Source organism: Haematobia irritans, chromosome 5 (genome assembly GCF_050003625.1).
Source record: "Haematobia irritans isolate KBUSLIRL chromosome 5, ASM5000362v1, whole genome shotgun sequence".
NCBI classification, from domain to species: domain Eukaryota; kingdom Metazoa; phylum Arthropoda; class Insecta; order Diptera; family Muscidae; genus Haematobia; species Haematobia irritans.
In genome coordinates, this window is record NC_134401.1 from 146,920,329 (window position 1) to 146,943,408 (window position 23,080).

The 23,080-nt window shown below is 31.9% G+C and overlaps 1 protein-coding gene across 5 annotated transcripts; it reads left to right on the top strand.

Annotated features, from left to right (window-relative positions):
• The first annotated feature begins 559 nt into the window (after positions 1-559).
• cg (zinc finger transcription protein combgap) lies at positions 560-21,088 on the top strand. 5 transcript variants are annotated; one of them, XR_012722731.1, is made up of 12 exons: positions 560-1,475; positions 10,104-10,234; positions 10,295-10,371; positions 10,494-10,709; positions 11,023-11,198; positions 11,345-11,447; positions 12,086-12,410; positions 12,482-12,646; positions 14,855-15,041; positions 15,114-15,289; positions 15,356-16,140; positions 19,644-19,878. XR_012722731.1 is itself a non-coding variant. In XM_075310115.1 (12 exons), exons 1-12 carry the CDS (start codon positions 1,344-1,346, stop codon positions 19,911-19,913), a joined length of 2,652 nt encoding a protein of 883 aa, XP_075166230.1. In that variant the 5' UTR covers positions 560-1,343; the 3' UTR covers positions 19,914-21,088. The 5 variants fall into 5 exon arrangements, 3 of the variants coding, with proteins under 3 accessions (XP_075166230.1, XP_075166231.1, XP_075166232.1); XR_012722732.1 differs by having other exon boundaries at positions 11,038-11,198; positions 19,644-19,789; XM_075310115.1 differs by having other exon boundaries at positions 15,356-16,028; positions 19,623-21,088.
• The last annotated feature ends 1,992 nt before the right edge of the window (positions 21,089-23,080 follow it).

Sequence of the window (23,080 nt, forward strand, 5' to 3'; positions counted from 1 at the left end):
ATGCGCTTGTTATTCCCTTGTCAAACCCAGCCCATAATTGGTCCAATGAGCAGATCACACGAACATACTTCGTTTTAATAAATTGGGACTAATTTTAATTTGCACTACGCCTACAGACGTAGTGCAAAAATATATGTGCATTTGAACGGTTTCTTAATCTGAACGGTACATAAAATCCACCTGATTGATGTCCTACTGTGAACACCCCATCACACTCAAGGAGAAGTTGTACAATGATCTATTAATTTGTAAACCTTTGTAGCTTGACACCCGCTAATAATCTAATTTGTAGTTGTGATCATATTAACACATAATAAATTACTATATTATTATATTTGTTTTATTTTTTCTTTTTTATTTTCCTGTATTGTTTAATTTTCTCAGTACGATAAATCTTTAACTTGTAGGGCATACATATGAGAGTTGCCACTCTCTTGCTTTTTCATATGTGGATTTTGTGTGGATGCTACAGGGTTGTATTTTGTGGACAACGAATGCCAACGAAGAAGATTAAAGAAAACGCTCGGTGCAAGTGTGTGTGTGACTTATTAAACTAAAATGGCGACGTCAGAGTGATGGAATTGAGGAATTTTTTTCAATTGTGTTGATTTTTTTATATTCATATTATATATACATATATTGGTGGATATTTAACCCAATTACAACAATAAAGTGCAGTTTTGAAAACACAAACAAATAATCTCATGAAAATATTAAACAATTTTCGCAAATGCATCAAAAAAAGTGAAAATACAAAACAACATCATCGATTTGATCCGAAATAAGAACGTCGTAGTGGAAAAAAAGAGTGAAAAAGTTACGAAAAATAAAAATGGCGCCCGCGACAACGACGACGACGTCTTGACTTTCTTTTTTTTTTTCCTCGTTTCGTTTTAATAAATTTATAAATTTTTCTTTCGCGTTTCGTGCGAGACCATCAAGAAAAGATTTATTGAAATATCCCAATGAAGTGCTAAAAAAAACTATCTTGTGGTAGAAGAAAAAATAAGACTACATTGAATTTTTCTGGAGTGGAGCTCGAACGCAAACAACACCACACACAAACGCTTCTTTGTGTAGTGGAAGAGGGGAGCGCACCACCAGCACATCCCAACATCATCAGCTTTTGATTATACACGACACCAACGACGAGCCAAAGAAGATAGACCTTTTCATATTTGCTACAACACCACAACACCAGAGTTCTCTTTTTTTTGTTAAAAATCTTTGTTTTTTTTTATTTTATTAAGTTTTCATTCATACGCGTGAGTACGTGTGTGTGCGTGAAAACCCTTATTTGATTTATACAAATCAAAAAAGACGTGGTTAAGGAGGCCTTGAGGATGTGTGCTGCTCAAAGTAATCCGACACAAAGTTTTGGTCCTTATACATGGGGTTTTGCTGCCGATAATACTCGAGCGGATTCCGTATTGGAGATATCGCCCAACATAAACTATACTGTCAGCAGTGAGTCTGTAAGTTGTTCCCGAAATATATGTTCACCCCAAGAAAATTTGCTAAAATCTAACTTAGAAAATGTTTGTTTTGTATTTGTAAGATCTCGTAGCATTTCAAAGGTTTTTTTGTGTGGGAATTGGTATTTGCAAGAATATTAGCAAATCTCCACAATGAAAATTACTTTTTAGTTTTGCCCCACAATACAAAACAAAAATGTAAATACAACACATAAAAACGAAAAAATAATACACTTAACACCACTTTATATGACTGTACTTGTGATAGTCGTGGTAGTTGGTCGTTAGTCGTGGTCTTCGTCTCTTGTTGTTATTATTATTGTTGTTGCTTTCTGTCGGTCGTGGCCGTCTCTGTCTCTTGTATCATAGTCGTCGTCGTAGTAGTCGATTGTGTGGTTGTTGCTTTTGCCAGAGTATGGACTTTTGTTGTTGGTGTAGCTACACAGTGGCAGGCAACAAACATAACAGCAGAAGTTAACAACAATACAATTGTTCAAGCACTGGCAGGCAGTAAAATACTCAACACACACGGTCGTATTTTATAAGAAAGCGCGCGCGTGATGTATGCTTTTTCCCCCCTATATTGTTGTTGGTTTTATTCTTTTATTATTCTTTCTCTTCTATGTTTCTCTCTCTCTCCTTTGTACCGATTGCCACATTGATATGATTATGTTGTATGCTGTTCTATTACTATGAATATTTTTTGCTTTGTAATGTATGCGTGTATGTATTTTCACAAGGGGGCCGTGTGGGATGAGTTGCACTTCTTATGAGTGGTAGTTTGCGCGCCTTGCCACCAATATTATGACCCGCAATATCCAATGTGTTGATGCAATGCTCAATAATAATAATAATATTTTTGTCTATTGTATTGTGGTGGTGTTATTTTGTTGATAAATTCAATTCCCATACCAATGTCGTTTGTGTTCATTTGGAGAATAGTAACACATCGGCACATATATGTGCCACTCATATACGCATTGATACATGAGGGTAAACACCAAAGATGAAAATATAAACAAAATGCTTCTTCTTGTCATTGGATTTGGTACTGGTGTTGGGATATTTACCAGGATGTTATAAGGCCAATTGAGAGAAAAAAAGGCGCGAGATTAATGTAAATAACAATGGGTAGATAGATTCTTGTTTCTGATTTGAAATATGAAGGATATTTATCAAATAATGGAAACTATAGTTCCAAATGAATGGACAGTTGTTACAGGGACAAATCAAGGATCGTACAAATGGGAATATAAATAATGGTCTGACTACGTACTTTGAGGTTCTGCTTCGTCTATCACGTCATAGTATGGTACACAGAAAAAAAAATCACGGACGTTTTTCCAATTAAAGTCCTATTTGATTTTGAAAAATTCAATTAAAAATTTAATTGATTCGACAAATTTTTTAATTGAAACAAACATCAATCACAAAAATTAATATCAATTTTTTAATTGGATAAAAAAAAATAATTTTTTACTTGACTTTCAATTAATTTTTTACTTGATACTATAATTAATTTTTTACTTGATGCTATTATTTCTGTGATTGAAGACAAAAAATATTTTTTTGTGTGATCCCAGCAAAAAAAAAAGCGTCGCCAAAAAAGTAGTGAAAATGTTAGTTTTGGATCCTGAAGTGGTGCAAAATTGGCGCAGAAGCGATGAATTTAACATGGGCTTGTCATAGGACGGATGTCCACCATTTCAACAGCCGTTGCACTGAATTTGCATAACTTCTTGACGTGTTATGCGAATTTAGTGTTTTGGATGTGAATTAAGAAATTTTGCGATATTTTGACAAATAAATAAATTTTAATTTTTTTATGATTTTTAATGCATTCTATCGTTTGTCTGAAATGTTTGACATCAAGTCTTTTCAAAAACTCGCAAGTTTTCGAGAATGGATTTAACATTTTTTTTGGTATTGGGATATTTACCAGGATGTTATAAGGCCAATTGAGAGAAAAAAGGCGCGAGATTAATGTAAATAACAATGGATAGATAGATTCTTTTTTCTGATTTGATATATTAGGAATATTTATCAAATAACAGAAACTATAGTTCCAAATGAATGGACAGTTGTTACAGTGACAAATCAAGGATCGTACAAATGGGAGTATAAATAATGGACTGACTACGTACCTTGAGGTTCTGCTTCGTCTATCACGTCATAGTATTGTACACAGCAAAAAAATCACGAACATTTTTCCAATTAAAGTCCTATTTGATTTTGAAAAATTCAATTAAAAATGTAATTGATTCTATAAATTTTGTAATTGAAGCAAACATCAATCACAAAAATTAATAATATCAATTTTTTAATTGGATAAAAAAAAATATTGTTTACTTGACTTTCAATTAATTTTTTAATTTATACTATCACTTCTGTGATTGAAGACAAAAAATATTTTTTGTGTGATCCCAGCAAAAAAAGCATCGACAAAAAAGTAGTGAAAATGTTATTTTTGGATCCTGAAGTGGTACAAAATTGGCGCAGAAGCGATGAATTTAACATGGGCTTGTCATAGGACGGATGTCCACCATTTCAACAGCCGTTGCACTGAATTTGCATCACTTCTTAACGTGTTATGCGAATTTAGTGTTTTGGATGTGAATTAAGAAATTTTGCGATATTTTGACAAATAAATAAATTTTAATTTTTTATGATTTTTAATGCAAACTCACGTTTGTCTGAAATGTTTGACATCAAGTTTTTTTGCGAGTTGCAAGTTTTCGAGAATGGATTTAACATTTTTTTTTGCAAAATTTAAGCAATTTGTATCATTTTATAAATTCTTGGTCTGTTTTTAATCAATTTGAAATAAAAAATTTAAATTTCCCATTAAAAATATGAAAAAAGCGAGTTTTAAAAAATTGACTCAAATGAACTTCCTGTGCAGTTAAAATAAAGAACTTCTTTGGGTGAACATATCTGGAAGTGCTTTTGAAGTTGTGCCTTTTAGAAGAACTTCCACATTTTTTTGCTGGGATACTATAGGCGGGATGGAATTCTAGGTTCGAGGCCATATCGGAATAGAAGGAAGAGAAATGTCCAATATTCTAAGGGAGGATGATGAGCCACTGAGGTTCCGCCCCCTTGGTTATGGGTCCAATCCCAGTTTCGAGCGAACACCAAAAAGGTTTATCCCCTCTTAGTGATGCTGGTGAAATTTCTGAGGTGAGCCGATGGTTAGCAGCCTCCTTGCATATAAAGAGTCATGGGTTCAATCCGCAACTCCAAGAAGGATATCTGTTCCTTGTGACATTTGCTGGTGACATTTCCGAGTGTATTAAATCTTCTCAAAGCAGTTTCATCGTAATGCGAAAAAGTGTTGGGCCTGGCTATATAAATACGCCCTTGTCATTGAGCTAAACATGGAATTGGGCCGGACTCAGTGATAAGAAACAAAAATAAAACTAATCTAACCTACGGATGGAATCTCAAAGCACTAGTGGATCTTGCAGTTTGCGTTAAACGATCGTGTGCATATGGGTTTCTGAATGGCTTAAAAGTCCCATTTAATTATTGGTCAGACCAAACGACAACAAAAACCAAGAGGCTTTAGAAGTAGATAAGGATGAAAATCAGGAGCCCACTTAGGATTTTAACAGGTTGGCTGATAAGTCCCCGCTCTAACAAAGAAAAAGACATTTTTTTTGTCAAAATTCGTTTTTATTATTCAACATAGTTCCCCTCAAGAGCGATACAACGATTATAACGACCTTCCAATTTTTTGATACCATTTTGGTAGTACTCCTTCGGTTTTGCCTCAAAATAGGCCTCAGTTTCGGCGATCACCTCTTCATTGCAGCCAAATTTTTTTTCCCTGCGAGCATCCTTTTGAGGTCTGAGAACAAGAAAAAGTCGCTGGGGGCCAGATCTGGAGAATACGGTGGGTGGGGAAGCAATTCGAAGCCCAATTCATGAATTTTTGCCATCGTTCTCAATGACTTGTGGCACGGTGCGTTGTCTTGGTGGAACAACACTTTTTATACCCTGCTCCACACTGTGGAACAGGGTATTATAAGTTAGTGCATATGTTTGCAACACCCAGAAGGAGACGAGATAGACACATGGTGTCTTTGGCAAAAATGCTAAGGGTGGGCTCCTGGGTCGATATAGCGATGTCCGTCTGTCCGTCTGTCCGTGAACACATTTTTGTAATCAAAGTCTAGGTCGCAGTTTTAGTCCAATCGACTTCAAATTTGGCACAAGTATGTGTTTTGGCTCAGAATAGATCCCTATTGATTTTGGAAGAAATCGGTTCAGATTTAGATATAGCTCCCATATATATATTTCGCCCGATATGGACTTATATGGCCCCAGAAGCCAGAGTTTTACCCTAATTTACTTAAAATTCTGCACAAGAAGAACAATTAGTACTATAGTCAAGTGTGCCAAATTTTATTGAAATCGGTTCAGATTTAGATATAGCTCCCATATATATCTTTCGCCCGATATGGACTAATACGGTCCCAGAAGCCAGAGTTTTACCCCAATTTGGTTGAAATTTTGCACTAGGAGTACAATTATTAGTGTAGTCAATTTTATTGAAATCGGTTCAAGTTTAGATATATCTCCCATATATAGCTTTCGCCCGATTTACACTCATATGGCCACAGAGGACAATTGTTTGGTCCGATTTAGTTGAAATTTTGCACAGGGAGTAGAATTAGCATTGTTGCTATGCGTGCCAAATTTGGTTGAAATCGGTTCAGATTTAGATATAGCTCCCATATATAGCTTTCGCCCGATTTACACTCATATGACGATAGAGGCCAAATTTTTACTCCGATTTAGTTGAAATTTTGCACAGGGAGTAGAATTAGCATTGTTGCTATGCGTGCCAAATTTGGTTGAAATCGGTTCAGATTTAGCTATAGCTCCCATATATAGCTTTCGCCCGATTTACACTCATATGACCACAGAGGCCAATTTTTAACTCCGATTTAGTTGAAATTTTGCACAGGAAGTAGAATTAGCATTGTAGCTATGCGTGCCAAATTTGGTTGAAATCGGTTCAGATATAGATATAGCTCCCATATATATGTTTTTCTGATTTCGACAAAAATGGTCAAAATACCAACATTTTCCTTGTAAAATTGCCACTGCTTAGTCGAAAAGTTGTAAAAATGACTCTAATTTTCCTAGACTTCTAATACATATATATCGAGTGATAAATCATAAATAAACTTTTTCGAAGTTTCCTTAAAATTGCTTCCGATTTAAACGTTTCCCATATTTTTTTACTAACATTGTGTTCCACCCTTGTGCCTTAGCCGACTTAAATTTTGAGTCTATAGATTTTGTAGAAGTCTATCAAATTCTTCCAGATCGAGTGATATTTAAATGTACGTATTTGGGACAAACCTTTATATATAGCCCCCAACACATTTGGCGGATATGATATGGTATCGAAAATTTAGATCTACAAAGTGGTGCAGGGTATAATATAGTCGGCCCCGCCCGACTTTAGACTTTCCTTACTTGTTTCTTCTTCATATGGGGCCGTTTTGCCGCGATTTCGACCTTCAATCGCTCCAATAACGCCATATAATAGTCACTGTTTATGGTTTTTCCCTTCTCAAGATAATCGATAAAAATTATTCCATGCGCATCCCAAAAAACAGAGGCCATTACTTTGCCAGCGGACTTTTGAGTCTTTCAACGCTTCGGAGACGGTTCACCGGTCGCTGTCCACTCAGCCGACTGTCGATTGGACTCAGGAGTGTAGTGATGGAGCCATGTTTCATCCATTGTCACATATCGACGGAAAAACTCGGGTGTATTACGAGTTAACAGCTGCAAACACCGCTCAGAATCATCAACACGTTGTTGTTTTTGGTCAAATGTACACAGAGCTTCCGCATATCCAAATATTGATGAATGATATGACCAACACGTTCCTTTGATATCTTTAAGGACTCTGCTATCTCGATCTACTTTATTTTACGGTCATTCAAAATCATTTTGTGGATTTTTTTGATGTTTTCGTCAGTAACCACCTCTTTCGGGCATCCACTGTGTTCACCGGCCTCCGTGCTCATTTCACCATGCTTGAATTTTGCATACCAATTATTGTTGATTTCCCTGGGGAAGAGTCCGGAAACTCATTATCAGGCCAATTTTTTGCTTCCACCGTATTTTTCCCCCTTCAGAAAACAGTATTTTATCAAAACACGAAATTCCTTTTTTTCCATTTTTTCACAATAACAAAAGTTGCTTCACAAAAAACGCTCTATCTCACAAACTAATTGACTTACAGACGTCAAATTTTGACACGAATCATTTGAAGATATAAAAATAATATGCATTTAATACTAGCGACGCCATCTATGTGTTAGACCGGGGACTTATCAGCCAGCCTGTTAACATAGTTTTTAAAGAATAAACATTCCTTCTGATAATCCTTGATGTTGTCTTGTTTGTGTCCAGATCAAGGAACTCTGCGACAAATGTGGATGCGTCCAGAGTGATCTAGGGATGATGGCAAGTCAAGTGAACGAGAACTGAGTTGACCTTATAGTATCTCACCGTTTTAGCGACAGTATCGTTAATCTTTAATCTTTCAATCTGGCTTTCGTATTTGATCAAGCTCTGATCGTTATTCTACATATTCACAATGGGATTCAAATATCCCCAGTCGAAATGCCAGAAATTAAACACCAGACAAAGGCAACAATTTAGTTTATTATATGACCTACGGGTCAATAAACTAACATATATATATATAGAAATAGCCACTCTGAAAAGCGGGCACCCTCAAAAGTGGACTTCTTTCGTGAGACACTTGTTATATTCACATTACTTTATCATAATTGGACACCTTCCAATTTTTATGACCGTGGGTGTCCATTTATGAGAGGTTTCACTGTATATCCAATTGGCGAGGCGAATACCACCCCTTCGGCCCTATAACATTTGGTGTATAGGTACCTGGAGACACCAGACCATAGCTGGGATGGTACCGATCCTGAATGCGCCGACTCCAATGCCTCCACCATTGTCTTCGATCAGGTGATTGATTAATATTTTGTCACTTCGATAATTGAACCCTATGACTTTGGGTCTTTCCGAGGGTGCCTTTTTTGAGATGGCATTGTATGGACTTTATGAACTTGGAGCAGAGAATGAAGTCGCCGATTTTTTTGTCTGTCGGCGCCGATTAAGTCGTCCCATCTCGATTGAAGTTTAGCAAAAATTGAAATTCATTCCTTAAAAGCTTCAAATTTCTTCCATTTACTTAATCAATACTAGGATTCCGTAAGAATTTGGCAAAAATTGTCGACAACAGATATGAATAAAATAACAAAATGTCGGATACTTTTTGTTTAATATTTTAATGGACAGTTAACCTATGCCAAATAGTGAACTTCTGCACAATGAAGCTCTCTCTATAAAGAAAACATTGAAAAACGCTGCTTTTTCCCTTCGATTTTTTTTTGTATTCTGATATCATTTCTGTATAATGAGGATTCTAAAAAAAAACTAATTTTCTGGTCCTCTAAAATTCATTATAGGGGAGTTTGACTGTATTTGCTTCACCGACAAAAATGGATCGGCTTCTCTCTGACCTGGAGGCGATATAATGTCAGGCCAGTTATTTCAAATGTGGTTAGGTGTCTCCAAATACCTTAACTCTTATACTCCGTTGGGGTCATTTATGACCCATGTCGTATTTTTCATCACCACATTTCTTATTGTTCGAATATAATAAAAAATTTCCATCACTCAGTGCATGAATTGGTGACATATTCTGAATTCATGCTGAGTAGTAAGAACTTTTAATTATAATCCAACAGTAAAAAATTCGGTGATGAAACATACGACCTAATACCCAACGTAGTATAAGGGTTAAGGTAGGGTACAGAAAACTTTCGATTTTTTTTAAATACAGAGAGATTCATTTAAAAATCAACTTTGCCACAAGGAAGAACTCTATTGACACATATATTTATGACTTCATAGTTACGCTTTTTAGTAATCATGCTATCAATGTTCTCGCTCACGGGACTATATTTGCCTCCACAGTTCTAGGATACTATTTGGCCGATATATCTAAAGGCAGTAGATGCAACCTGGCATTAAGGACTTGTTTTTTACCCTTTTTACTGAATACGTCTGAAATATGAAAAGTGTAGACTTCAAAAAATTATTTTATAATGTGTGACGATCCGTATAATGACATAGACGGAAATGAGAATAAAATATTGGCTATTTTTTTCTTTTCCTTTTTTTGTTTTTAATGAAAGCCGAACCAAAGTAAAATTCATTCCTTCTGATTCCATTTTGCCCTACTCTGGTATCGGAAAGAACATTTTCATGGCTTTATTGGAAACACTTTCCTTTTTTTGGGTATATAATATGTGGTACACAGCCAATGGAAAATACTGATCTGGTCGATATTTTTTAATTTATTAATGCATGTGTACCCTACATCAATTTGGCCTACCTTGCTTGTCTTCTGATTACCACAGTAGGACGGTTCAAATGTATCTAAAAGATTTTGCTATCAATACTTAATTATTTAAAATTACTTCCGAGGATTGTATTTTAAATTTATTTTTTATTTGATTTTTTTTTATTAATTCACAATTAATTAATTTATTAATTGATCCTTTTCAGATGCCATATTTATTGTCGACAGATGGATCGTTAACAGTACAGAAAGATGTTAAAGGTGGTTTAACTGCCAATAAAAGCGTTGTACGGCGCATGGTCTTGGTCAATGATCCTTTTGCTACAGGTGGTCAAAGGTAAGGTTTTTGGCTTTAATCCATTTGCTTCTTATAATAACAACTTTTATTCTATTGCAGAGTTATAACCGGTGGAGGTTCAGGAGTTGTCAAAAAACCCGAACAACAAGTTCTCAGTTTGAATTGTGACAAAAATTGTAAGTGCCAGAAAGTGTGAGGAGGCCTCCTCACATCAACCACATAAGTCGAACGTGTTTGTTTTATAATTGTGGCTTTACACTGTTGCCATACCTTATTGATATTTGTTTTGTATTTACAGATCTTCTGGTCGATCAAACGGATCAATCGCATCTAAGTAACGGCATTGTAGACTCGAAAGCACAAACTATACTAACGTCTGCGGGTAAAACACATTTTAGCCCTATTGGTCCATTGCACCTAACGGCCGAGGAGTGCAATGAGATTCTTATGAAGCGTGCCTTGGCCGCTTCACATCCTCAGGCGATAACAAATGATGGTCATACGACCTCAGCAAGTAAGGCTTAAACACGAAATCTTTAGTTTTTTGTAATTTAGTTTAAGTTTGGTTTAGTTTTTCTGATTGGAGAAAAAAGGAGAAGAAAGACATTTTTTGTAGAAAAAACAAAATGTGAATTTCTTCTGAATTATTTTATTTTTAAAAATTGTTTTATTTGGTTTTCTATTATTTATAAATATTTTGATTGTTTTGTATTTTATATTAATTTTTCTTATCCTTAATTTTAGTTATTATTTTATTTATTTTTTCATTTTGTTGTGATTTGAAATTTTAATTTTTGATTTTATTTTTTGTTACTTTAAAATTATTGGCCATGCAATGTTAGGTGACATTTTGCCTGGTATTTCAGTGCAAGTTCAGAAAGTTATACAAGGTCTGGAAGATAATGATGAATCACAAGGTGACACACCAAATCTAAAATTGGAACCGGGTACATTGGAACTATCACCGAAGACAGAATTACAAGAATCAATGCATTTTAGTGATGTAAGTTAGAGTTGTTGATGTTCTTTTCATTTTTTTTTTTCTAATTTCTATGGGGTTTATTTCCAAAAATGAAGACTAATTTGTATATTTCCATTTTTTATGGCTTTTTGTATGTGTGTGTGTGTTTGTTTTTTTTATTTCTGTAGAACGATACCACAATCAAGAAGGAGCGCCCTTACAGTTGTGAGGAGTGCGGTAAATCATTTTTACTGAAACATCATTTAACCACTCATGCTAGAGTGCATACAGGTGAGTTATATCGCACCTTCTCTACATCATCTCCCCCCCTTCCCCCTCTTGTATTTCGAATCTCTCGTTTAAGGTTCAAAGGCTTCGTTGTGTAGATATCATAGATAGGCATAAAGTAATACCGGGTCTTTGAAAGAATAAATACTGGGGATTTGGTTTATGAAATTTTGGGGCTTCTATTCTCATCATTGTTTCCAAATTTTGATGAGGAGAAGAATAGCCCAAGATTTTAAATGTTTCACCAAATCTAGTATACCATAATAAATAATACCAGGGACTTAGCCATGGGGCCCAAATTAGCTGCTCTTCCTATATAAATTTTGATAAAAACAAATTTTTTAAGAGGCCCCCTGTTTTTAGCCAAAATAAAATTCTGGCTATGTCCTTGACCGCGTTTGGTATCTTATTTAAAATAATTTCATTTTGATTTGTTGTTAATTTTCATTTAGTTTCCTTGTTTGTTTTTTTTTTTTGTTTGTCTTTTAATATCGGTTTTGAATTTTAAGCCTGAAAGCGTAGGTTTCCATATGCCATCAACCTTTTGTTATTCTAATGTTTATCTAATATATGCTCCCTATATTTGGGGTATTTCTCTCCAAATGTTTTGTTTCCCCCTTTTTTCTCTTCCATAATTCTAGGTGAGCGTCCTCACATCTGTACACATTGTGGCAAAAGTTTTGCCCATAAACATTGTCTTAATACCCATTTACTGTTACACTCCACCGAGCGACCCTATCAGTGTACAGAATGTAAAAAGAGTTTTACCCTTAAACATCATCTGTTGACCCATTCACGTGTCCATACCCGTGAGCGACCGTTCATATGTCAGGAGTGTGGACGTACATTTCCCTTGAAACGTCATTTGGTGACACACAGTAAATTCCATGCTGGCGAACGGCCGTATGTTTGCGATGAATGTGGTGAAAGTTTTGCCCAAGAAAATCATCTTATTATGCATTCGCGGTAAGTTGTGATGGATGCTGGATATTTAGAAGTTTGTTATTCTCATGGTATTTTTTTTTGTTTCTTTGCAGTTTTCATGGCTCTGTAAATCCATTTGTATGTCAAGATTGTGGTATAACATTTCCTCGTAAATTTCAATTGGTCAATCACTCTCGTATCCATGGTAAAATACCACATTCATGTACCGTATGTGGTAAGGAATTTTTGCAGAAACGTACTCTGGTGGCACATATGCGGTAAGTTGATAACGAAAAACTTGGGAAAAGTATGACTTTATACGGAAGATAACCTGAAACAAATGGTCAATGGCTAGAGACCTCTGAACACGCCATTAATTTTCACAAAATTTTCTATAGAAACAATATTTTGACAAAATTTTCTATAGAAATAAAATTTTGACAAAATTTTCTATAGAAATAAAATTTTGACAAAATTTTCTATAGAAATAAAATTTTGACAAAATTTTCTATAGAAATAAAATTTTGACAAAATTTTCTATAGAAATAAAATTTTGACAAAATTTTCTATAGAAATAAAATTTTGACAAAATTTTCTATAGAAATAAAATTTTGACAAAATTTTCTATAGAAATAAAATTTTGACAAAATTTTCTATAGAAATAAAATTTTGACAAAATTTTCTATAGAAATAAAATTTTGACAAAATTTTCTATAGAAATAAAATTTTGACAAAATTTTCTATAGAAATAAAATTTTGACAACATTTTCTATAGAAATAAAATTTTGACAAAATTTTCAGTAGAAATAAAATTTTGACAAAATTTTCAATAGAAATAAAATTTTGACAAAATTTTCTGTAGAAATAAAGTTTTGACAAAATTTTCTATAGAAATAAAATTTTGACAAATTTTTCTATAGATATAAAATTTTGACAAAATTTTCTATAGAAATAAAATTTTGACAAATTTTTCTATAGATATAAAATTTTGACAAAATTTTCTATAGAAATAAAATTTTGACAAAATTTTCTATAGAAATAAAATTTTGACAACATTTTCTATAGAAATAAAATTGTGACAAAATTTTCAATAGAAATAAAATTTTGACAAAATTTTCTATAGAAATAAAATTTTCACAAAATTTTCTGTAGAAATAAAATTTTGACAAAATTTTCTATAGAAATAAAATTTTGACAAAATTTTCTGTAGAAATAAAAATTTGACAAAATTTTCTATAGAAATAAAATTTTGACAAAATTTTCAATAGAAATAAAATTTTGACAAAATTTTCAATAGAAATAAAATTTTGACAACATTTTCTATAGAAATAAAATTTTGACAAAATTTTCTATAGAAATAAAATTTTGACAACATTTTCTATAGAAATAAAATTTTGACAAAATTTTCAGTAGAAATAAAATTTTGACAAAATTTTCTATAGAAATAAAATTTTGCAAAAATTTTCTATAGAAATACAATTTTGACAAAATTTTCTATAGAAATAAAATTTTGACAAAATTTTCTATAGAAATAAAATTTTGACAAAATTTTCTATAGAAATAAAATTTTGACAAAATTTTCTATAGAAATAAAATTTTGATAAAATTTTCTATAGAAATAAAATTTTGACAAAATTTTCTATAGAAATAAAATTTTGACAAAATTTTCTATAGAAATCAAATTTTGCAAAATTTTCTATAGAAATCAAATTTTGCAAAAATTTCGTATAGAAATAAAATTTTGACAAAATTTTCTATAGAAATAAAATTTTGACAAAATTTCGTATAGAAATAAAATTTTGACAAAATTTCATATAGAAATAATATTTTGACAAAATTTTCTATAGAAATAATATTTTGACAAAATTTTCTATAGAAATAAAATTTTGACAAAATTTTGTATAGAAATAAAATTTTGACAAGATTTTCTATAGCAATAAAATTTTGACAAAATTTTCTATAGAAATAAAATTTTGACAAAATTTTCTATAGAAATAAAATTTTGACAAAATTCTCTATAGAAATAAAATGTTGACAAAATTCTCTATAGAAATAAAATTTTGACAAAATTTTCTATAGAAATAAAATTTTGACAAAATTTTCTATGAAAATAACATTTTGACAAAATTTTCTACAGAAATAAAATGTTGACAAAATTTTCTATAGAAATAAAATTTTGACAAAATTTTCTATAGAGAAAAAAATTTGATAAAATTTTCTATAGAAATAAAATTTTGACAAAATTTTCTATAGAAATAAAATTTTGATAAAATTTTCTATAGAAATAAAATTTTGACAAAATTTTCTGTAGAAATAATATTTTACAAAAATTTTCTATAGAAATAATATTTTGCAAAAATTTTCTATAGAAGTAAAATTTTTTATAACTTGGGTTTCCGACATGCTATTCAGACGAATAATATATATTTTTTTGATAACTCTGCTTTAGGAAAACTATTTAATTCGTATCTCATGTTTATCTTTAGTGTACACACTGGTGATCAGCCATATCCTTGCATAAGTTGTGGTGAAGGATTTATGACGCGACCCGATTTAAATCAACATATACGCACCATACATGGCGGTGTCAATCCGAATTCATCAAATACCGCCCCAGTGCCGTCCAATAATAATGCTGTCATAACATCTCAGCAGCAAACCCAAACGATACAAGTAAGTGTAGTGTGCCCAAACCAAACCATCGCAACATCACATCACTTATCCCAATTTGATTCCTCTTTACAGCAAATACACCAAACCCAAGCCCAAACTTCACACCAACAACAACAGCAGCAGCAACAGCAGGCGCATCAGGTGCAAAGTAATCACCCACAAACCATAACAGTGGTTAGTAATCCCAATAATTCAGCATTGCTAACAGTAACCAATGATGCAAATAATCGACCACAATTTGGTTGCCGGTAAGTTTTCTTGGGATAGCCTTTGAAAAGAATCTGTTTCTAATACCGTTGATCGGTCATTCACAGGGAATGCGGAAGTGCCTTCAATAGTCGGGAAGCTTTAGCTCTTCACCTGCGTTTACATACAGGCGATAAAAGCCTTATGACCGATTTGTGTGCTTTAACCGCTGCCTTGCCAACGCATCTCTTGAGCACGGGCAGTCTCAATCCTGGCACAGCCACTGTGGTATCAGCAAATCCCAATATTATAGCCCAAAACCAAATGCCAGTTCAAATCATATCATCAACGGGTCAAGTTGTATCACAGACAACATTGGTGCAGGCCGCCGCTACGACTCATCCGCAAAGTTTAGTTGCCACAATGCCCTTGCAAACGCATCATCAACAACAACAGCAGCAGCAGCAGCAACAGGCAGCACAGCAGCAACATTTACAAAATGGCAATCCCGCAGGCCATCCCCAACAGCAACAACAACAGGCAGCGCAACAACAGCAGCAGCAACAACAAGCAGCCCATCAACAAACACCCACCAAACCTAAGGCACATTTCTGTGCTAGTTGCGGCAAAGGTTTTGCCGCCAAACATGGCCTCATGCAACACAATCGCCGCCATCCGAATGGTGGCTGTACAGTGCGTACGCATGTCTGTGAGTGTGGCAAAGCATTCTTCCAAAAGAATCATCTTATGCTACATCAACGTCAACATTTGGAAACGAAACCACCCATATCCCAGCAACAGGTGTGTTGAATCTCTCACTCCTCACAATCATTCTCTCAAACAAAACAAACAAACTCTCTCTGAACATGAGATCAAATCTTTCCAAATAAATCAATGGTTGTAGTTGTGCAACGTAAGTGTTGAAGATATCTAATCAAAATTTGTTTATTGTCTCTCCATATTGTTGTACTTCTGTTACGTTTTTTTTTTTCGTTACACATAAACTATATTCGCATATCCTGGTCTTTTACTCAAATATTTCAATATTCGGTTTTCTGATTAGATGTTCCTTGATTTGTCTCTTATTTATTTTTTTCTTCATGTAAATTATAATTTTGTTACATTGCGTTACGTTACGTTCGGTTCTTTCGTTGGTTTTCGCCACATACACATAGATTTACACATGTCCTAATATTTCCCTTTCACATTTACACATTTTTTTTGTTATATATCGTCACATAAAAAATCCACGTGAATATGAGTTGATTTGGGGACTGTGTTTTGTTAATTTTTTTTTGGTGTTGGTTTACTTTTTATCAAAATACTTTGTATCGTTTTATTTTTCTATGTATCACATAATATATAGTCTTTTCTAGTCTTTTGACACACACATACACGCATTTCCATTGAATACTCACAAATCAAAGATGATAGAGTAACATTTAGGTTTTGCAGAGTGCAATAGTCATTTCCATCTTAACCTTTGACTAGAGGCTATGAAATCCATGCATATTATTTTACTATTGATTACTACCATTTTCATTTTACACAATGGGTTTTTTCCTTGCAATTCGACAAGTTAATAATCGATTCCAAACCCTCCAAAAATATTACTTCATTAACACCTACGTGTGAAAATTATCGTTATATAGTTAGATTTGTTAAACCCTCCTGCCTATGGTGGAGGAAATTATAACATTGCCATTTTTGTTCGTAACAGATCAAAATATTGGTCTGTCTGTCGTAATTACGCAACACCTTTAGATAATAAAACTATCGTGATAACATCAACGTTAACATTATGCTACTTTAGTGGCAAATTTCAAGTGGTTCGATTTTTGTGCCACTAAATGCTATCAGTTTTATATTTTTGTGGCACCTTCTTCTCATGCTGTGCCACTAAATCCTATCATCTTTAAATTTTTTGGCACGTTTTTGTCATGTTGTGCATCTAAACTCGTATCATTGTTACATTGTTTGGCATCTTTTCGTCAAGTTTTTAAATTTCAAGTGGTTTGACTTTTGTGCCACTAAATGTCATCAGTTATATATTTTTTGGCATCTTTTTCTCATATTGTGCCACTAAATCCCATCATATTTAAATTTTTTGGCATCGTTTTGTTATGCTATTCCTCTAAACTCCCATAATTTTTACATTGTTTGGCATCCTTTCGTCAAGTTTTGCCACTTTTTCATTAATTTCTTTTTTATTCTAAATAATTTTTTGTATATTCTATATAGAATTGCAATTTTCAAGCGGTGCCACTAAATGCTACAATTTTTACATTCTTGTGGCACCTTTTTCTCATGTTGTGCAACTAAATGCCTTAATTTTTCTGGCTCCTTTTTGGCTTGTTGTGCCACATTTACATTCTTTTGTGCCACTAAACTCCCATCATTTTTGCATTTTTGTGACACCTTTTTCTCATTTTGTGCCACTAAATGCCATAAGTGAGCCTGAATCTTAATCGGGCTGCCACTTTAACCTAACCTAACCTAAATGCCATAGGTTTTGCATTTTATGACGTCTTTTTTTCTTGTTGTGCCACATTTTCATTAATGTCTTTTTTATGCTATAAAAATTTTCTTCTATATAGAGTGGCAAATTTCAACCGGTGCCAATTTTGTGCCACTAAATGCCATAATTTTTAAATTTTTCTGGCACCTTTTTCTCGTATTGTGCCATAATTTTTAAATTTTTGTGGCAAATTTTTGGTCTGGTGCCACTTTTTCTTTAATTTTGTGTGCTATAAAATTTTTGTATATTCTATATAGAATGGGAATTTTCAAGCGGTGTCACAAATGTCAAAATTTTTACTTTTTTTTGGCACCACTCTGTTATGTGCCACTTTTTCATTAATTGTTATTTTATGCTATACTTTTTTTTTTGGATTGCGGAGCCTCAAAGAGAAGCAAATTTCATCTGATCCGACTGAAATTTCGTACATGGTGTTGGTATATGGTCTGTAAGAACCATGCAGAAATTGGTCCACATCGGTCCATAATTATATATAGCTCCCATATAAACCGATTCCCAGATTTGGCTTGCGGAGCCTTTAAGAGAAGCAAATTTCATCCGATCCGGCTGAAATTTGGTACATGGTGTTGGTATATGGTCTGTAAGAACCATGCAAAAATTGGTCCACATCGGTCCATAATTATATATAGCTCCCATATAAACCGATTCCCAGATTTGGCTTGCGGAGCCTTTAAGAGAAGTAAATTTCATCCGATCCGGCTGAAATTTAGAACATGGTGTTGGTATATAGTCTCTAATAACCATGATATATTGGACTATGATCTCTACGCGCACTTCATATAAGAGTTTTGTTTGTTAATTTGAATTTTAAACTTTTGGACCGTCTATTCAATTTCTACCCAGATCCTAAGGCTTCAAAACCATAGTGAAGTGGAGGGTTGCAAAAATAGACTCCCATTTTTTTTAAACGACATTCCAATCTTATTCAATTTATTGTTTTTTTTTCATACGCCTATGTATCTGTATCATAAAGTCGCGTACGCTAAAAGTCGCCTCTATAGTAATCGACATTTTTAAAAAGTTGTATCTTTTCAAAAGACGAAAAAATCTTGAATATTTCTATATTTGAAAGAAAATGAAACAAAAATCAAAACGATGGTTTTTTTAATTATAGTGAAAATCATGAAACAAATGTACAACACACTATTAGTTCAGTGGGTGTAGGTGTAGAGTTTAACATAGAGTTGGTCTATGTTTTCTATTTATAATTGGAAGCTCGTCTACATTCTACATTGGGTTCATTTTGATGAATTTTTTCGTTATGATATTAATGATCCATTTTCTGATTAATCGGTTTTTTAAGAACACAAAGTCAATGTCGGTTTTTTGTGGTATTTAAAATTGAAATTTTCAATTAACAAAAATCGACTTCCAACGTCGCATTTAAAGTCGGATCATCGCGCATACATTAAAACTTAATTTTTTCGGTGATGGCTCGTCTATATGATTTTTTAAAGAATAAATTTGAATGTAGACATATTTCCAAATACAATTAAAATTTTAATAGAAATTTTTCTTTGTTGGGGTAGTAAATGGATTTTGTAAAGCAACCACATATATCTGCACACAACAACAACAAACAACACAACCACAATCTTTATTTTTTTCTCTATATTTTATCTTTTCATTATTCATTAAACTATTACTTTATATCTTTTTATACTTTACATCTGTCCTGAATATTTTTGGATTAAAAAAAAATGTTTCATATTTTCCTTCTCACTCACTCACTATTCTATTATATCAAAAAACTGTTGGTTTTGTTTTTTTTTTTTAAAATTCTTTTCATTTTTCACATGAATTTATTAATTTTGTCTTGTGCGCATAAGACTTGTTCACTACAACAATACAAGCAGCTTGATTTTCTTCTTCGACAGGATCCCAATTTAGCAGCGTCCCAGCAGCAGCAACAGCAACAACAGCTTCAGCAACAACAACAGCAACAGGCACAACAACAATTAGCCCAACAACAACAACAACAACAACAGCAGCAACAACAAAATTCTCAGCAACAACCACAAATGAGCACCCGAGAAGTTATGATTGGTAATCAGGCCGTTCATGTTCAAGTATTACAGGGAACAAATACGGCCCAGGTTATAAAATATGAAATTAATATACCACAAGAGAATCAAGCCATGGAATAAGGATGATGACCCATAGCAATGGGAAATGAGAGACATAAAAGAGCCCAAATGCCCTAGAGCCAGCCCCCGCTCCCACCAACTAAGGTCAGCCATCAATTGCCTAGGCTGTGGTGGGGGCAAGGAAAATAAGCAATAATCTGTATATATGGAGGAGATCTATGGAATTTTGTATACTACTTACCAATAATACCTACAACATCATGCAACATCGCAAATCCTATTCTATTTTGTTCCATTGAAAATGGGGGAAAAAAGCATTTACCAAGGAAGTTCAGCAAAAAAAAGTAAAGAAAATTTTAAATTGGTAAGAAATTAAAAAGAAATTTGAAGGAAGAGATACAGGGGCCTCCTTTGAGGCCAATTTTCTTGATCTACCAAAAAATCTTGGTCATTGTTTATTGTTCTCTTGCCCGCCCTTGGCCCTGCCCCCTAACGATTTTGTTTCTTTTTCATATTTTCACAAAGTCCATGTTTTGTTTTCGAACGAAACCCCAAATCCAATCTCCCTGCAGAAAGGCAAGAAAAAAAAGAATTACCATAATTGACGTCGTTGTTGTTATTTTTGTCTATATAATATAATTGTTTTATTTTCATATATAATTAAAACCCCCTCTATATAAATAATTTTTAAAGTTTATTGACATATATATTTTTTACAAATCTTACAGTTAAAAACAAAACAAAAAATTAAACAAACGTCGTCCCATCTAGTTATTACATTTACTTTTATTATCATTTTTAATTTTATTACGATTTTTTTTTAAATATTAATGTAAGTAGAATTTAAAAAGTACATAATTTAGGTTTATGATGAGAGGATGAAAAGAAAAAAACCGAAACATACGCAGTTTATCAAGTAATTTTTGTTTATTAAAAAAAAATCTTAAAAAAAATAATGATTTTTTTAAGTTATCTTGCTTATATCTTTTTAGTTTGTATATAGTTATTTTACAAAAAAAAAAAAAAAACATAAACAAAAGAAATGAAACATACAACATTTGGTAAAGATTTGGTGTGAAGAGTTTTTAATTATAAACAGAAATTTGAAGATTGTGGATTATCCAATTTCCCTTCAAAAAGGAAAGCAACACCGATATATTGGAGTTATCAATAAGCTCTAATATTTATTATATAGTGATTAAAAGAAAAACAAAAACAAAATACCACAAAGAAAATATTTTTATTTTTAAGAAACAAAAAAATTGCAAAAAAATACTACTACAAAAAAAAAATGGGAAAATATCATACATATACAAAGTACATACATACATATATACAACAAGAGGAGATAAAACAATTTACAAATACACTATAAACGAGAAAGCGGAATGTTATATAAGGTGCATATGAACATTTTATGTTTTAAAATAGAAAAAAAATCCACTTTTAATATTGAATTTTTCAACACCAAATTGTCCTAATTGATTTCATCGCCTATTTCCAAAATTTTCAAATTCTCAATAATGATCGACGTGTGAAGCTCGACTAGATTCTATATTTTTTCACTTTTATGCATTTTTTCTTTATGTTATTATTGCCCATTTTCTGACTAATTCAGAAGAAGATTTTTCTTTGGGTCTAAATAAGGCAGCTTTGAATTTCAAAAACTTCACACAAAAAAAAAATATTTTTCCGATTCAATCACGAAATTAATTGATCCAATTAATTTTTAATTGAAATGTCTACAATCACAGAAATGAGTGTATCAATTAAAAAAAATTGATCTAATAAAAATATTAATTATTTTTTTTAGATTGAATTTTGCTTCAATTAAAAATGTTTTTGAATCAATTAAATTTTTAAATGAATATTTTTTTTAAAACTCAATTAAGTCTTTAATTGGAAAAATGTTCGTGAAATTTTTTTTCTGTGTCTAAATTGGATGAAGAGAATTCACACAAAAAATAATTAATCACGAAATTAATTGATCCAATTAATTTATAATTGAAATGTTTACAATCACACAAATGATAGTGTATCAATTAAAAAATTAATTGAAAGTCAATTAAAAAAATAATTGATAATATACATTTTTGTAAATAAATTTTGCTTCAGTTGAAATTTTTTTTTAAATCAATTAAATTTTTAATTGCATATTTTTTGAAACTCAATTAAGACTTTAATTGGAAAAATTTTCGTGAAATTTTTTTCTGTGTTTAAAATTGGATATTCTTCATATACACAAAAAAATAATTTTTCTGATTTAATCACGAAATTAATTGATCCAATTAATTTTTAATTGAAAAGTTTACAATCACACAAATGATAGTTTCAATTAAAAAATTAATTGACAGCCAATTAAAAAAAATAATTGATAATATAAATTTTTGTAAAGGAATTTAGCTTCAGTTAAAATTTTTTTAAAATCAATTAAATTTTTAATTGCATATTTTTTAAAACTGAATTAAGACTTTAATTGGAAAAATTTTCGTGAATTTTTTTTCTGTGTTTAAAATTGGATGAAGAGAATTCACAACAAATAATATTTCTGATTTAATCACGTAATTAATTGATCCAATTAATTTTTAATTGAAATGTTTATAATCACACAATGATAGTATCAATTAAAAAATTAATTGAAAGCCAATTAAAAAAATAATATAAATTTGTGATTGAATTTTGCTTCAGTTAAAATTTTTTTAAATCATTTAAATTTTTAATTGCATATTTTTTAAAACTCAATTAAGACTTTAATTGGAAAAATTTTCGTGAAATTTTTTTCTGTGTTTAAAATTGGATATTCTTCATATACACAAAAAAATAATTTTTCTGATTTAATCACGAAATTAATTGATCCAATTAATTTTTTTTAATTGAAATGTCTTCAATCACGAAAATGATAGTATCAATCACAATTTTAATTGAGCATAAAAAATACTTTATTAAAAAATTAATTGATTTCATTAGCAAATTTCAATTGATACTTTTTTTTTAATTAAAAACGTAACCATTTTCATTCACTTTCTCAAATGACTTAGTATTTTATCAACAAATTGATTGTTTGGAAAAAGTTTTAATCAAAAATTAAAAAAAAAAACATCGCTTAGTCTTCTGAGTTTGATTAAAAAGTTAATTGTATCAATTAATTTATAAATTAAAAATGTTTAAAATTTTCAATCATTGGCTTAATATTACTATCTTGATTTAAAATTTAATTTTATCGATAA

Excerpts from the sequence above, each read along its gene's own strand:
- cg (XM_075310115.1), top strand. The coding sequence starts at position 1,344 with ATGTGTGCTGCTCAAAGTAATCCGACACAAAGTTTTGGTCCTTATACA. Across the intron at positions 10,710-11,022 it reads TGGTCATACGACCTCAGCAA|GCCATGCAATGTTAGGTGAC; the intron begins GTAAGGCTTAAA and ends TTAAAATTATTG. Across the intron at positions 15,290-15,355 it reads CGACCACAATTTGGTTGCCG|GGAATGCGGAAGTGCCTTCA; the intron begins GTAAGTTTTCTT and ends GGTCATTCACAG.